Source organism: Pongo abelii, chromosome 2 (genome assembly GCF_028885655.2).
Source record: "Pongo abelii isolate AG06213 chromosome 2, NHGRI_mPonAbe1-v2.0_pri, whole genome shotgun sequence".
Lineage (NCBI taxonomy): Eukaryota > Metazoa > Chordata > Mammalia > Primates > Hominidae > Pongo > Pongo abelii.
In genome coordinates, this window is record NC_085928.1 from 209,040,178 (window position 1) to 209,056,547 (window position 16,370).

At 45.8% G+C, this 16,370-nt stretch overlaps 1 protein-coding gene across 8 annotated transcripts in view; it reads right to left on the reverse strand.

Annotated features, from left to right (window-relative positions):
• The window catches only part of IQCG (IQ motif containing G), a 69,943-nt gene that overhangs the window by 22,640 nt on the left and 30,933 nt on the right, over nucleotides 1-16,370 (reverse strand). For 4 of the 8 annotated variants that reach the window (XM_063722420.1, XM_063722419.1, XM_063722421.1 and 1 more), the window contains 3 exons: nucleotides 13,657-13,738; nucleotides 9,264-9,365; nucleotides 911-1,072 (listed from right to left, as the gene is read on the reverse strand). In XM_063722420.1, the coding sequence (XP_063578490.1) occupies nucleotides 911-1,072; nucleotides 9,264-9,365; nucleotides 13,657-13,738 (346 nt within the window). The remainder of the gene's footprint in view (nucleotides 1-910; nucleotides 1,073-9,263; nucleotides 9,366-13,656; nucleotides 13,739-16,370) is intronic. The other 4 variants (XM_024241188.3, XM_024241189.3, XM_054551112.2 and 1 more) reach the window with 1 other exon arrangement.

Below are 16,370 nucleotides of genomic sequence, written 5' to 3' on the forward strand. Positions count from 1 at the left end.
TGAATAGAGGTGCCCACCGAAGGAGAGAAACGGTGCTCCAAGGGCACAAGGCTGTGGGGCCTAAAAACGGGAAATTCCGGAGTGCCAGGAAGAGTGTTGTCGTGGCCTTAAGCCACGTCAGTCTCAGAGCAAGGAGTCCTCCCACACACAAATTCCACGGTCTAAGGACGTTTGTTCCTTCTTCCCTCTTCCCATCTGCCTCCTGCTCTTTCTTGTTTTCTTTTTTTTTTTTTTTTTTTGTGAGAAGGGAGTCTCCCTAGTTGAAGTTTGAAGTTGCCCAGGCTGGCTTCAAACTCAAGGATCCTCCTGCCTCACTGCCTCACCTCCCATTAGCTGGGACTAGTGCCTGGCTTTGCGTACGTGCGTGTGTGCATGTGTGTGTGTGTGCGTGTGTGTAATTTAGCGTTCCCCTCAAAGAAGATCTACCACTTCTTTCTTCCTCCTGATATTTTTCACCGTGACTTCTCATCTCTATAAATTCAGGTTTGAACGAAGTTCAGCTCTCTAGATGCTGTATTTCTCACTGGGGGAGTGAAAGGTACTGGTTAGATGAAATAAACAGCAGCAAAATCCTGCCATAACTAAGCATCTTGTTTTGCCCTCTCCCTATAATTAGTCAGAAAAATGGTGATTGGTTTGCTAAAATAAGAAGAAGTGACCAAGGAGAGAAAGTGCAGCCAATTTTCAAAGTCATTATGAGGCGGGAGACGGAGGCTACAGCCCATTGGAATCTCTGCTTGCCAACACGCATATCCTCATTTAGGCTTTTATTTTCAACCTCAAGTGGAGGGGCTGTTGCCGATAGAGATGGAGGGAATCTTTGTCTCCCTCCTTTGTTAGCTGAGATGGGATCAGGAGTGACAGCTCAATTGCCATCTCCTGGGTTCTTGGCTAATGTCCCAGGGATTACCTCAATCTCTTCCAGCAAGAGTTCCTCTGTTCTGTTACACTTTTTCTGGGTCTGGGCAATCTGCAGCTCGGTATTGGTTTTCATGTAGCGATTCTCCAAGTTGGATTTTGCCTTCATCTCTTGCAGTTGGTCCTTGAGGTTAGCAATATACTCATTCTGACTCTGCAGTGGAAAGACCAGGTTTCTAAATTGAAAATACACTCTACCTCCATTCAGTTCAGTCAGCGGCTTACGGTTCCCTTTTATGCGTATAAATCAATAAGGAACTGGAACTATTTTTCCGCTATCACACAATGGGAAATTTAGCCAACAATCATGAAGAGTATAGATGAAAGTGAGTAACACAGCATTTCTAAGAATCAGGGCGAATCAGGGCTGTGAGATTAGTTCCCAGGCACATTATTGCTGTACTCCCTATTTCCCACACGTTTCTCATTTTGGTAGGAAGAACACTGGTCAAAATGATCAAAAGAACTGACTTCCCACCCAGGCCTCCAGCTGTGTGAACTTGGCCAAGTCAAATCTCCAAATTTTTACTTTCTATAAAACAAACAAACAAACAAACACACAAACATACAAACACCCAACCTGCCTGAAGTCTCTCAGAGAGTGATTATTAGGTTTCATTGAGAACGTGTGAAAAGGCTTTCTTTTTGCAGGTCACCAAGTGCTTGGCAATGGTGAGGACTCAATATATTGTCATTACGAAAAATATTTATTCAGCACCAGGCACTGAGCTAGGCTCTAGGAAAATTGTGGAGATCTAAACAGACATATTCCCTGCCCTCATAGAGCTTACAGTCTAATAGAAGAGAGGTGGTTAAAAAGAGACAAACACATGTGTAAACTTTCAAAAATTGTGCAAAATGACAGAAAAGGAAAGCTCGACAGGCTGTGGGAGGAAATAACAAGGGAGGTGTACATTAGACTCTGGAAGGTCTGAGAGGGACTCTTTCGAGAAAGCCATGGTTCATTTGATGTACATTGGACTCTGGAAGGTCTGAGAGGGACTCTCTCGGGAAAGCGATGGCTCATTCAACACCTGAAGGATAGGTAAGCCCACCACATGAAAAATAGGCTTGGCCAGGCATGGGGGCTCACGCCTGTAATCCCAGCACTTTGGGAGGCCGAGGCATGGGGACCACCTGAGGTCAGCAGTTTGAGAACAGCCTGGCCAACATGGTGAAACCCCGTCTCTACTAAAAATACGAAAAATAGCTGGCCATGGTGGCAGGCACCTGTAATCCCAGCTACTCAGGAGACTGAGGCAGAAGAATCACTTGAACCCAGGAGGTGGAGGTTGAAGTGAGCTGAGATCGTGCCACTGCAGTCCAGCCTGGGCAATAGAGCGAGACTCTGTCTCAAAAAAAAAGAAAGAAAAAGAAAAGAAAAATAGGGTTAAGGGAACTCTAAAAAAAATAAGAAAAAGTATATGCCCAAATCCTGAAGCAATCAAGACCTGGATACATTCCAGGAACTGAAAGAAAACTCCGGAGGCTCTAGCCTAGTGAGGGTTGAGGGGAGGACAGGATGAGGTTGGAGGTCGGTAAGGGCACCACACAGGACCCTGGAGGCCCGACTGAGAAATTTAGATTTTATTCCAACTGTCATGGGAAACCTTGGAAAGCTTTTAGTCAGGGAAGTAACATTTGTTTGAAAAGAACTGTTTGGGAAGAATCAGTGTGTGACTAAGTCCACAGGGAGATGACCTGACAGCACAGCAAACAAGCACACGACTAGCATCAAAAGTGCTTCAACCCGAGACCCGCTCCTCCAGATACCAACCGCCTTTCTTCTCTTTTTAAATTTTTTTTGAGACGGAGGCTCACTCTTGTTGCCCAGGCTGGAGTGCAGTGGCGTGATCTTGGCTCACTGCAAGCTCCACCTTCCGGGTTCAAGAGAGTCTCCTGCCTCAGCCTCCTGAGTAGCTGAGATTACAGGCATGCACCACCTCACCCAGCTAATTTTGTATTTTTAGTAGAGATGGGGTTTCTCTACATTGGTCAGGATGGTCTTGATCTCCCGACCTCAGATGATCCACCTGCCTTGGCCTCCCAAAGTGCTGGGATCACAGACATAAGCCACTGTGCCCCTTTTTTGTTTTTTGTTTTTTTTGAGATGGTCTTGTTCTGCCACTCAGGCTGAAGTGCAGTGGCATGATCACGGCTCACTGTAACTTTGACCTCCCAGGCTCAAGAAATCCTCCTGCCTCAGCCTACAGAGTAGTTGGGACTACAGGTGAATGACATCACACTCAGCTTATTATTATTATTGTAGAAACAGAGTCTCACTATGTTGCCCAGGCTGGCCTCGAAACCCTGGGCTCAAATGATCCTCCCACCTCAGCCTCCCAACGTGCTAGGATTACAGGCAGGAGCCACTGCTGCAGCCAGCCTCTTTTCTCTTTTTGAGATAGGGTCCACTGCGTCCCCAGGCTGTAGTGCAGTGTCACCAGCAGAGCTCACTGTAGTCTTAAACTCCTAGACTCAAGGAATCCCCTCTCTTCAGCCTCCCAAGTACCTAGGGAATTAATTCTAAGTAACTATTGGAAGAAAAAACAAAGTGGTAATTGGACAAATCCTCTGTTAAGGAAAGCAAGCATAGGCAGCAGCGTCCAATCTTTTGGCTTCCCTGGGCTGCACTGGAAGAAGAAGAACTGTGTTGGGACACACACAAAATACACCAATGATGAGCTAAAAAAACAAAAAACTCTCATGATGTTTTAAGAAAGTTTACGAATTTGTGTTGGGCCCCAGTCAAAGCCATCCTGGGCCCCATGTGGCCTGCGGGCTGCAGGTTGGACAAGTTTAACTTAAAGTATCCTTAGGCCCCAACCCGGTGGGGTGCTCATGCCTAGAATTCCATTGCTTTGGGAAACCAAGGCAGGAGGATCGCTTGAACCCAGGAGCTCAAGACCAGCCTGGGCAGCACAGTGAAAACCTGTCTCTACAAAAAAATTAAAAAATTAGCTGGGCCTGGTGGCATGCGCCTGTAGTCCCAGCTACTAGGGAGACTGAAGTGGTAGACTCCCTTGAGCCCCAGAGGCCAAGGCTGCAGTGAGCTATGCTCACGCCATTGCACTTTAGCCTGGGCAACAGAGCGAGACCCTGTCTCAAAAAGGTCCCTAAGATGAGTCAGAACGGAACTCTTCAAGTTATTTTGTCTACTAGCTTCTTGATATAACTCTACAGAATCATTCTAATTGTATGACAGTTATTCCAACTAGATCAGAATCATTCCGAAGAGACTGAGCATCTCTGGCACAGAATATGCTATAGGCCCTTTGAAAATATGTCTTCGTATTTCATATTCTCTTACAAGTTGTAGGATTGCAGGCAAATTACTGAACCTCACTAAGCCCATTTTCTCATCTGGAAAATCCTGCCCAGGCTGGAGTGCCTGGCACAACTTATATGCTCAATAAATGTTGATGAAATGAATTTTAAGAGATGTCTGCTTTTGGCTCACTGTTTTTCTTCCATTCTTTCTATACGCACTTCCCTTCTCCCCTGTCTTCCCCGTTTCTCCTCTTTTTTTCTTTTCTTTTTTTTTTTTGAGACAGAGTCTCGCTGTGTTGCCCAGGCTGGAGTGCAGTGGTGCGATCTTGGCTCACTGCAACCTCTGCCTCCTGGGTTCAAGTGATTCTCCTGCCTCAGCCTCCCAAGTAGCTGGGATTACAGGAATGTGCCACCACGCCTGGCTAATTTTTTTATTTCTTTTTAGTAGAGATGGGGTTTCACCATGTTGGCCAGGCTGGTCTCCAACTCCTGACCTCAGGTGATCTGCCCGCCTCAGCCTCCCAAAGTGCTGGGATTACAGGCGTGAGCCACCGCGCCCGGCTCATTTCGCCTCCTTCTTCCTCTTCCCTCCCTTCTATTTCCAAATTGTATGGCAGTCAATGAATCTTTTTTTTTTTTGAGACAGGGTCTGTTGCCCAGGCTGGGGTGCAATGGCGCGATCTTGGCTCACTGCAACCTCCGCCTCCCACCTCAACCTCCCGAGTAGCTGGGCCCACAGTTACATGTTACCATGCCACCACACCCAGCTAATTTTTTGTATTGTTTTTTTGGTAGAGATGGGGTTTTGCCATGTTGCCCAAGAGTTTGGTCTCAAACTCCTGGTCTCAAACAATCCACCTGCCTCGGCCTCCCAGTGTGCTGGGATTACAGGCATGAGCCACTGTGCCCGGTATAGGTTTGAATCTTCAGGAAGACTAGAGTTAAAGCGAAAATGTGATGGTTTTACTTCTTCATCAACTGGAATCCTTTTACCTATATAATCCCTTAGATTTCCTTCAAGGTCCACCTTATATATCACTCAAGTAAATAAAGCCTTTTGCAGAAAACCTCAGCCCACATTGATAACTATAGTTTTGTTTCTCACAGAATCTAAATAGTGTTAGACAGGTATTTATTGAATAGTGTCCGTACATACAAAAATATACTTTTGAAAACTCAAGAGCATGTTCTGGTAATTTTTCTTTCTCAAATGGAATATTAAGACTTCAGAGTAACAGTACGAAGATCAGAAATGCAGAGTTAAAAGTCTAGCTTCTGCCCATGGTAAACAGAAGGTACTGCATCATGTAAGTGTTTTTTGTTGTTGTTGTTGTTTTAGACCGAGTTTTGCTCTTGTCGTCCAGGCTGGAGTGCAATGGTGCGATCTTGGCTCATTGCAACTTCGGCCTCCCAGGTTCAAGTGATTCTCCTGCCTCAGCCTCCCGAGTAGCTGGGATTACAGGCACCCACCACCACACTGGGCTAATTTTGTATTTTTAGTAGAGACGGGGTTTCTCCATGTTGGTCAGGCTGGTCTTGAACTCCTGACCTCAGGTGATCCACCCGCCTCGGCCTCCCAAAGTGCTGGGATTATAGACATGAGCCACCACGCCCGGCCAGTGTAAGTGTTTATAAGGACGTACAACATTGGCTGTGCCAAGCCAAAGGCCTCTGGTTTTAATGCCATTGCCATGGGCCTCTGAGTACTCTGAGTTCCTTCCTGGATTGGTATTTTGCACAAACATTTTTATGGCTGTCCACAGTGACAGTGTGGAAACACAGAGGAAGATATAAAATCCTGACAGGCTATGATGGCAAAACCAAGATCGAGGCATACTAACAAGCAGGTGGAAGTGCCATTCCGTGTCCTCTTCTCCCCAGTGTGCGAGAACAGCCAGCCTAGAAGCAGGGGGGTACAGGCTCCTCTTCAGAGTTTCACTAAGAAAAGATTTGCCTTCACTACAACCTCGAATCCGAGTTGTCCATGGTGTCGGGAACCTTCCTCATGGTCAGGTCCATGGACTGATGCATCACAGTTCTGGGTTTTCATGGCAGACCAAACATTACTTCTAAATCCCAAAACTGCCTTCAGATCTGGACCTCTGGATTGTTATTTGAATTCAGAGAAGCGTGATTTACTAATAAAAAGAGGCAGTCTACCAACTCGAGTTAATAAGGCTCTGATGGCTGCCATAATAACATGAGCCAAGGCTTTAATGTAGTGTCTGCTTTCATAACTGTACACAAAGTACAGAACGGAGTACTGGTTCCTGGAAGTTTGGAAGCTACTATCTGGGAAGTTGGCACTTGCCTTAGACCTCAGGTTGCTCCTCTGGTTGGGTAGCAAAAGGAAAATGGGGATGTTGTCTATTAAAGAGACAAAAGCCACAGGAAAAAAATAGTTCTCTATTAAATTAACATTTACGGCCAGGCACGGTGGCTGACGCCTGTAATCCCAGCACTTTGGGAGGCTGAGGTGGGTGGATCACTTGAGGTCAGGAGTTCGAGACAAGCTTGGCTAACATGGTGAAACCCCATCTCTACTAAAAAAAAAAAAATACAAAAATTAGCCAGGTATGGTGGCGTGCACCTGTAATCCCAGCTACTTGGGAGGGTGAGGGAGGAGAATCACTTGAACCCAGGAGGCAGAGGTTGTAGTGAGCTGAGATCATGGCACTGCACTCCAGCCTGGAAGACAGAGTGAGATCACATCTCAAAAATAAAATAAAATAAAATAAAATAAAATAAAATAAAATAAAATATAAAATAAAATAAAATAAAATAAAATAAAATAAAAATAAAATAAAATAAAATATAAAATAAATAAAATAAAATAAAATAAAATATAAAATAAAATAATAAAATAAAACATTTATATTTGTCTGTCTATGACTTAGAATACCAGCTGATACTATACGAGTCCGTAGATTCAGAATAAACTCTGAGCTCCAATAATCCTAGTTACTTGGGAAGCTGAGGTAGGAGGACTAGTTACTTGGGAAGCTTGAGGCCAGGAGTTCAAGACCAGCCTGGGCAACAAAGAGATACACCCCACCCCCATCTCAATTTAAAAAAAAAAAAAAAAAGGCCAGTCGTGATGGCTCACGCCTGTAATCCCAGCAGTTTGGGAGACTGAGGCAGGTGGATCACCTGAGGCCAGGAGTTTGCGACCAGCCTGGGCAACATGGCAAAACCCCGTCTCTACTAAAAACACAAACATTACCTGGGCCTGGTGGCACGTGTTTTACTATTGTTCTTGTTGCTGCTGTTAGATTCAATGCTAGGCATTGATAGTTTTGATACTATTGTAAATAATATATATATTTTTTCAGTTTTCTATTCTAAGTCTGTTGCTGATATATAAAAGATAGATTTTTATATATGAATCTTGGTTCTTTTTTTCCCAGTAGTTTCATGAAAATGCTGATCCATTGTTATCTTGCTTTGGATGTTGATGTTCAGAAGTCTGAAACTTTTTTTCCTTTGTGACTCTTTCTTTTTGCCGAGTACCTAAGGCAATTAATCCTACACATCTAAGCTACCACCAACACTTTCATATACAAAAACCTGCCATTCTTGTTGGCATCATTTTCTGACCCACAGTTCCCTTATGTGCATATACTTCCTATCTTCTTGTTTTCCAACCTTGACCTGACTACTGGTTTTCAGTAACTCTGGGGATGTAACCTGATTTCATCTTGGTTGACATGACCATTGGTTTTCAGTAACTCTGGGGATGTAACCTGATTTCATCTTGGTTGACCTGACTACTGGTTTTCAGTAACTCTGGGGATGTAACCTGATTTCATCTTGGTTGACATGACCATTGGTTTTCAGTAACTCTGGGGATGTAACCTGATTTCATCTTGGTTGACCTGACTACTGGTTTTCAGTAACTCTGGGGATGTAACCTGATTTCATCTTGGTTGACCTGACTACTGGTTTTCAGTAACTCTGGGGATGTAACCTGATTTCATCTTGGTTGACATGACCATTGGTTTTCAGTAACTCTGGGGATGTAACCTGATTTCATCTTGGTTGACCTGACTACTGGTTTTCAGTAACTCTGGGGATGTAACCTGATTTCATCTTGGTTGACCTGACTACTGGTTTTCAGTAACTCTGGGGATGTAACCTGATTTCATCTTGGTTGACCTGACTACTGGTTTTCAGTAACTCTGGGGATGTAACCTGATTTCATCTTGGTTGACCTGACTACTGGTTTTCAGTAACTCTGGGGATGTAACCTGATTTCATCTTGGTTGACCTGACTACTGGTTTTCAGTAACTCTGGGGATGTAACCTGATTTCATCTTGGTTGACCTGACTACTGGTTTTCAGTAACTCTGGGGATGTAACCTGATTTCATCTTGGTTGACATGACCATTGGTTTTCAGTAACTCTGGGGATGTAACCTGATTTCATCTTGGTTGACATGACCATTGGTTTTCAGTAACTCTGGGGATTTCACCTGATTTCATCTTGGTTGACATGACCATTGGTTTTCAGTAACTCTGGGGATTTCACCTGATTTCATCTTGGTGGTTCTTTTTTGTTCCAAGGCTTGCCTTGGATCTTCTAGTCTTGGTTTCTTTCTTTCTTTGTTTTTTTTTAAGACCCACTACGAAGCAGAATCTTGGTTTCTTAACCTATTTTTTTGCTGATGATCACAATAGCTGAGTGATATTCTGCTTTAGTTTTACTTTGGCTGAATGTAATGGCTGAGAATATAATTCAAGAGGATAAGTCTCAGGAGCAAGTGTTGTTGCTGTCAGGAAAACCCTACCATCAACAGGTGTGGTCCTTACGGTAGGATGGGAGTTAACTGGCAAAGTGCTAAATCTGAGGTTTCTTTTGGCATTGCTTTGGAGGGCTTAAAGGAGACTAATATAAATATCTTCTGGCCGGGCGCAGTGGCTCACACCTGTAATTTCAGCACTTTGGGAGGCTGAGGCGGGTGGATCAGCTGAGGTCAGAAGTTCAAGACCAGCCTGGCCAATATGGTGAAACCCTATCTCTACTAAAAACACATAAATTAGCCGGGTGTGGTGGCCCACACCTGTAATCCCAGCTACTTGGGAGGCTGAAGCAGGAGAATCGCTTGAACTCGAGAGTCGGAGGTCGCAGTGAGCCGAGATCGAGCTGCTGCACTCCAGCCTGGGCGACAGAGGTAGACTCTGTCTCAAAAATAAAAATACATAAATAAATAAATATCTTCTATTTTAAAACATACTTAAAAGATATTTATCTTCTATAAGATAATGTCAAAAGATTCATGACTTTTAAAATAGAAGATATTTATATTAGTCTTTTTAAATTATGAGAGTTTTTCAGGGAAAAGAGTTAGGAAACCTCTGAAAACGTCTATTCATTACAGAGAAAACTTAAACACAAACTAGTTTTCATGAAGTTTCCCAGAGAAGAAAAGTAGTTTTTAAAAAATATAAGCTAAATGCAGAGGATTAAGAGGGATAATGACATCAAGACCTAGAGCTACCTCAGGTGCTTTATAATTGGCAAATACAAAATAAGAGACGGCGTTAGGCAATTTGCTTGGAAGACTTAAAGATAATATCTTAAAAGAAAGTCTAGTGACTTTGTTTTTGAGACGGTCTCATTCTGTCGCCCAGGCTGCGGTGCAGTGGGGAGACCATAGCTCACTGCAGCCTCAACCTCCTAGGCTCACGCAGTCTTCCTACCTTAGCCTCCCAAGCAGTTAGCACTACAGATGTGTACTACCACATCCAGATAATTTTTTTACTTTCCAGTTATTTTTATAATTCATTTATTTATAGAGACAGAGTCTTGCTATGTTGCCCAAGCTGGTCTCAAACTCCAGGCCTCAAGTGACCCTTCCACTTCCTAGCGGCCTTTTAAAAACAATTCTTCCACATAAACTACAATATTCTCAGGCCCAGTGCAGTGGTTCACACCTCTCATCCTAGCATTATGGGGGGGCCGAGGCAGACAGATCACTTGAGCTCAGGAGTTCGAGATCAGCCTGGACAACATAGTGAAACCCTGTCTCTACCAAAAATTTAAGAAATTATCTGGGTGTGGTGGCAGGTGGCTGTAGTTCCAGCTACCTGGGGGCTGAGGCAGGAGAATCATTTGAGCCTGGGAGGCAGAGGCTGCAGTGAGCTGAGATCAGTCCACTGCACTCCAGCCTAGGTGACAAAGTGAGACCGTGTCTCAAAAACAAAACAAAACAAAAAACAGTGAAAGAAATAAATAAAAATATTCTCTCAGCTGGGCATGGCAGCTCATGCCTGTAATCCCAGTGCTTTGAGAGGCCGAGGAGGGAGAAACTCTTGAGGACAGGAGATGGAGACCAGCCTGGGCAACAAAGCAAGACCCCACCTCTACAAACAATCAAACCGCAGCCTGGCGTGGTGGCACATGCCTGTGGTCCCAGCTACTCAGGAGGCGGAGACCAGCCTGGGCAACAAAGCAAGACCCCACCTCTACGAACAATCAAACCGCAGCCTGGCATGGTGGCACGTGTCTGTGGTCCCAGCTACTCAGGAGGCTGAGGTGGGAGAATCGCTTGAGCGCAGGATTGCAATGAACTATAATTGCGGCATTGCACTCCAGCCTGAGTGACGGAGTGAGATCCTGTGTCTAAAATAAATAAATAGGCTGGGCACGGTGGCTCACGCCTGTAATCTCAACATTTTGGGAGGACGAGGTGGGCAGATCACCCGAGGTCAGGAGTTTGAGACCAGCCTGGTCAACATGGTGAAACCCCGTCTCTACTAAAAATATTTTAAAAATTAGCTAGCCGTGGCGGGAGAATCGCTTAAGCCCAGGAGGCAGAGGTTGCAGTGAGCCGAAATCGTGCCACTGCACTCCAGCCTGGGTGATGGAGTGGACAGGGTGAGACTCCATCTCACTCCACCAAAATATAAAAATAAAAATAAAATATATAAATAAAATAGTTTTCCAACGTCTATGTAGGGAATAACGAAAATTCCCTTCTGTGAAGCATAAACTTGTCGAAACAGCTGGTCAGTGAAAAGCTGATAACAGGCCATCCTCTGTAACTTTCTCTTTTCTTTTTTTGAGACGGAGTCTCGCTCTGTCACCAGGCTGGAGTGCAGTGGCACTGTCTTGGCTCACGGCAACCTCCGCCTCCCGGGTTCAAGTGATTCTCCTCCCTCCTGAATAGCTGGGATTACAGGCACGTACCACCACACCTGGCTAATTTTTGTATTTTGAGTAGAGACGGGGTTTCAGCATGTTGGCCAGGATGGTCTCGAACTCTTAACCTCGTGATCCGCCCGTCTTGGCTTCCCAAAGTGCTGGGATTATAGGTGTGAGCCACCGTGCCCAGCCATCCTCTGTAACTTTCTAAACTGCTCCTAGAAAAGTTGTCAGTCATCCTAATACAGCTGGTTTCTAACTGCTTAGGTTGTAGCCCCAACTTTGTTTTGCAAGTCAATTCCTTAAAACTTGGGATGCATTTTCTTATAAAAGTAAACTAGATATGAGGTTAGGTCCTAATGACCACAAAAGCTCGCAAATCTACTTTGTCCTCAAAATACAATACAAATAACATGATGAAGCCCAACCAATATGTATGAGAAGGTTCATAATGTGCTGAATGTCTTCTTTAGGAATATACTTTTTCATCTGAGATGTGAGAATATAAGAGACTGCCTGAGACAAGGCCCCCTGTGGGGAGGGTGGGGGTGTATGTGGGGTGGGATATGAGGATGGGATGAGGTCCCTGTGGGGAGGGTGGGGGTGTATGTGGGGTGGGATATGAGGATGGGATGAAGTCATCTGTGGGGAGGGTGGGGGTGTGTGTGGGGTGGGATATGAGGATGGGACGAGGTCCCTGTGGGGAGGGTGGGGGTGTATGTGGGGTGGGATATGAGGATGGGACGAGGTCCCTGTGGGGAGGGTGGGGGTGTGTGTGGGGTGGGATATGAGGATGGGATGAGGTCCCTGTGGGGAGGGTGGGGGTGTATGTGGGGTGGGATATGAGGATGGGATGAAGTCATCTGTGGGGAGGGTGGGGGTGTGTGTGGGGTGGGATATGAGGATGGGACGAGGTCCCTGTGGGGAGGGTGGGGGTGTATGTGGGGTGGGATATGAGGATGGGACGAGGTCCCTGTGGGGAGGGTGGGGGTGTGTGTGGGGTGGGATATGAGGATGGGACGAGGTCCCTGTGGGGAGGGTGGGGGTGTGTGTGGGGTGGGATATGAGGATGGGACGAGGTCCCTGTGGGGAGGGTGGGGGTGTGTGTGGGGTGGGATATGAGGATGGGACGAGGTCCCTGTGGGGAGGGTGGGGGTGTATGTGGGGTGGGATATGAGGATGGGACGAGGTCCCTGTGGGGAGGGTGGGGGTGTGTGTGGGGTGGGATATGAGGATGGGACGAGGTCCCTGTGGGGAGGGTGGGGGTGTGTGTGGGGTGGGATATGAGGATGGGATGAAGTCATCTGTGGGGAGGGTGGGGGTGTGTGTGGGGTGGGATATGAGGATGGGACGAGGTCCCTGTGGGGAGGGTGGGGGTGTGTGTGGGGTGGGATATGAGGATGGGACGAGGTCCCTGTGGGGAGGGTGGGGGTGTGTGTGGGGTGGGATATGAGGATGGGACGAGGTCCCTGTGGGGAGGGTGGGGGTGTGTGTGGGGTGGGATATGAGGATGGGACGAGGTCCCTGTGGGGAGGGTGGGGGTGTGTGTGGGGTGGGATATGAGGATGGGATGAGGTCCCTGTGGGGAGGGTGGGGGTGTGTGTGGGGTGGGATATGAGGATGGGATGAGGTCCCTGTGGGGAGGGTGGGGGTGTGTGTGGGGTGGGATATGAGGATGGGACGAGGTCCCTGTGGGGAGGGTGGGGGTGTGTGTGGGGTGGGCTATGAGGATGGGACGAGGTCATCTGTGGGGAGGTGGGGGGTGTATGTGGTGGGATACGAAGATGGGAACTAAGAGCTCCAGGGGGTTGGGGTCTCGCAGGGCTCTATATTCCAGACACACCTGTACGACCCAGTCCAGCTCTCTAGTTGCTATCTTTATATTTTCTGGGTTTTTTTGTTTTTTTCCTGAGACGGAATCTTGCTCTGTCACCCAGGCTGGAGTTCAATGGTGCAATCCCGGCTCACTGTAACCTCCTAGGGTTCAAGTGATTCTCCTACCTCAGTCTTCCAAGTAGCTGAGATTACGGGCACCTGCCACCACACCCGGCTAATTTTTGTATTTTTAGTAGAGATGGGGTTTCACCATGTTGGCCAGGCTGGTCTCAAATTCCTGACTTCAGGAGATTCACCTGCCTTAGCCTCCTAAAGTGCTAGCACTACAGGCGTGAGCCACCATGCCCGGCTGTTTTCAGTAGTAAAGGAACGCCAGAGGAAACAATGATCTTTTACGCGTAACTCTTCTCTGCTTGAGAAAGATGGCTTCCATATATTTAATAGCTGTGTTAGCTCAGTCACTTTTGGTATTAAGCAGGTAATTCTTACCTGGACTTCAAATTGCCATTCCTTTTTGACATTAATTAGCTGTTTTTGAAGTGATATTATCTGTTTTCTTCCTTTTTCCTCCCTAGAAGATATAAGAATGATTTGTGTTTAGAGCAGTGCTTCTCAAACCTTACATGTACAAGGACCACCCTGCACATAAGAAAACCAGATTCCTGGCCTCTTCCCCCAGAGAATCTGACTCAGCAGGTCTGGGAGGGGCCTGAAGTGTGCATCTCTATTGAGTTCCCAAGCGATGCTAACAGGGCTGGTCCACGTCACATTTTCAATAACACATTTTAAAAGACAGATTTGTTTTAATAGATTGGAGGAAGAGTCTCTGGCTCGTCAGTGTTGAATCTAAAAATAGCTGCTGCTGAGAAAAAGTCAAGAAGAGAAGGACAGCAAGGGGAGAAAGAAGAATCTTTTCTACTTTGGGCACTTTAATTACATATTCTTACCCTCACAATAGCCTGATTTCTATTTTACCGATGAGAAGATGCGGTGTAGACAGCTAAGGTAAGTTGATGTGCTGGATGTGAGAATGTGCCTCACCGATCTCCAACTACAGGGGGGCGTAAGTCGACAAGGGTCCCGGCTTCTAGGCTCTGAAATCCTTCTCTGTGTGTTCTGAGGCCACACTGCCCACAGGCTGCTCCCATCCCATTATTAAGTGTGGCAGGAATCGCATGGGATGGGCCTTTCCTGGGGAGCCAGGGCGTCTCTGATGGTTGAGTTTGGCTCAAGGACTCCTGATGACCTTGCCGAACACAGCCGTGTCTTCCAGCCTCTCCTTCACTGGGGGTCGGCCTTGCACTGGTTCTGAAGGTTCCCTCCCCATTTTCTCTCACGCAGATCTTTCCCCTGATAAAATCTTTGCACGAATAATTCCATCTCAGCATCCATTTCTCAGAAGACCTGCACTAACACACTTGCCATGGCCACAGAAGCAGTGAACGGCAGAAAGGGGTTCAAACTCAGGACTGTCTGACACCAGAGCCTGTGAACTTAACTACTTTATATGACTGTTTCTCAATCTGCTCTGAGAAACAGCCTTCTGCTTCTCTCCAGCAATTCCATTATTTAGGTTTAAAACAAACAAAAAAATAGCAAAACAATACCAGAATAAACAAAACAAAACAACAAAAAAAGACTTCTCACTAAACTGCAGCTACGTAAAGATTTTTACTCAAGAATTTTTATTTTTATGTATTTATTTTTCTTTTTTTGAGACAGAATCTCACTCTGTTCTCCAGGCTGGAGTGCAGTGGCATAATCTCGACTCATTGCAACCTCCGCCTCCCGGGTTCAAGCAATTCTTCTGCCTCGGCCTCCTGAGGAGCTGGGATTACAGGGACCTGCCACCACACTGGCTAATTTTTGTATTTTTAGTAGAGATGGGTTTTTACCATGTTGGCCAGGCTGGTCTCGAATTCCTGACGTCAGGTGATCCACCCGCCTTGGCCTCCCAAAGTGCTGGGATTACAGGTGTGAGCCACTGCTCCCGGCCAGGAATTTTTAGAAAGCACATAGTTAACTAGAATCTTGAGATTGTCATTGCCAAAACAAACTATAGATTATGTACTTCCCACTCATAGATCACAAAAAATAGATTAAAAAGCTACAGAATGAGTACTTTCCCTCTACTATTAATTCAATATCCCAAGGAAAGATTTATTGAAACAAACAAATATCATTTACATGAGATTATAAAAGTGCCCATTTTACACATATACACCATGGAATACTATGCAGCCATAAAAAAGGATGAGTTCGTGTCCTTTGCAGGGACATGGATGAAGCTGGAAACCATCATTCTCAGCAAACTATCACAAGGACAGAAAACCAAACACCGCATGTTCTCATTCATAGGTGGGAATTGAACAATGAGAACATATGGACACAGCGAGGGGAACATCACACGCTGGGGCCTGTTGTGGGGTGGGGGACTGGGGGAGGGAGAGCATTAGGAGAAATACCTAATGTTGATGACGGGCTGATGGGTGCAGAAAACCACCATGGCACGTGTATACCTATGTATCAAACCTACACGTTTTGTACATGTGTCCTACAACTTAAAGTATTAAATGCAAATAAAGTATGAAGAGAAATAAAAATCACCCATAATCCCACTATCTGGAGTTAACTATCATTGAAATTTTATTATATTTCCTTCCAGTCAATACACACTATAATTTTTTTCTTACAAAACTAAGTTATATTATGGGTATAATTTTTATCCTAACTTTTTCACTTGACATAACTATGTGCTCTTTCTCATTTTATTTAGCAGGTGAACACATGCATTTATTTCTGTTCCCTCTTTTTTTGTTTGTTTTTTTGAGGCAGAGTCTTGTTGTGTCGCCCAGCCTAGAGTGCAGTGGCGCGATCTCGGCTCCACCTCTCGGGTTCAAGCGATTCTCCTGCCTCAGCTTCCTGAGTAGCTGGGACTACAGGTGCGCACCACCATGCCTGGCTAATTTTTGCATTTTTAGTAGAGGCGGGGTGTCACCATGTTGGCCAGGCTGGTCTCGAACTCCTGACCTCAAATGATCCACCCACCTCGTCTTCCCAAAGTGCGGGGATTACAGGCGTGAGCCACCGCGCCCAGCCCTCTGTTCACTCTTGAAACAATACTAAAATAACAGACAAGAAATAATGAAAGGTGTAAACCTATAAACACAAAGAGATTGGGAGAAGAAACGATGCAGCTGACA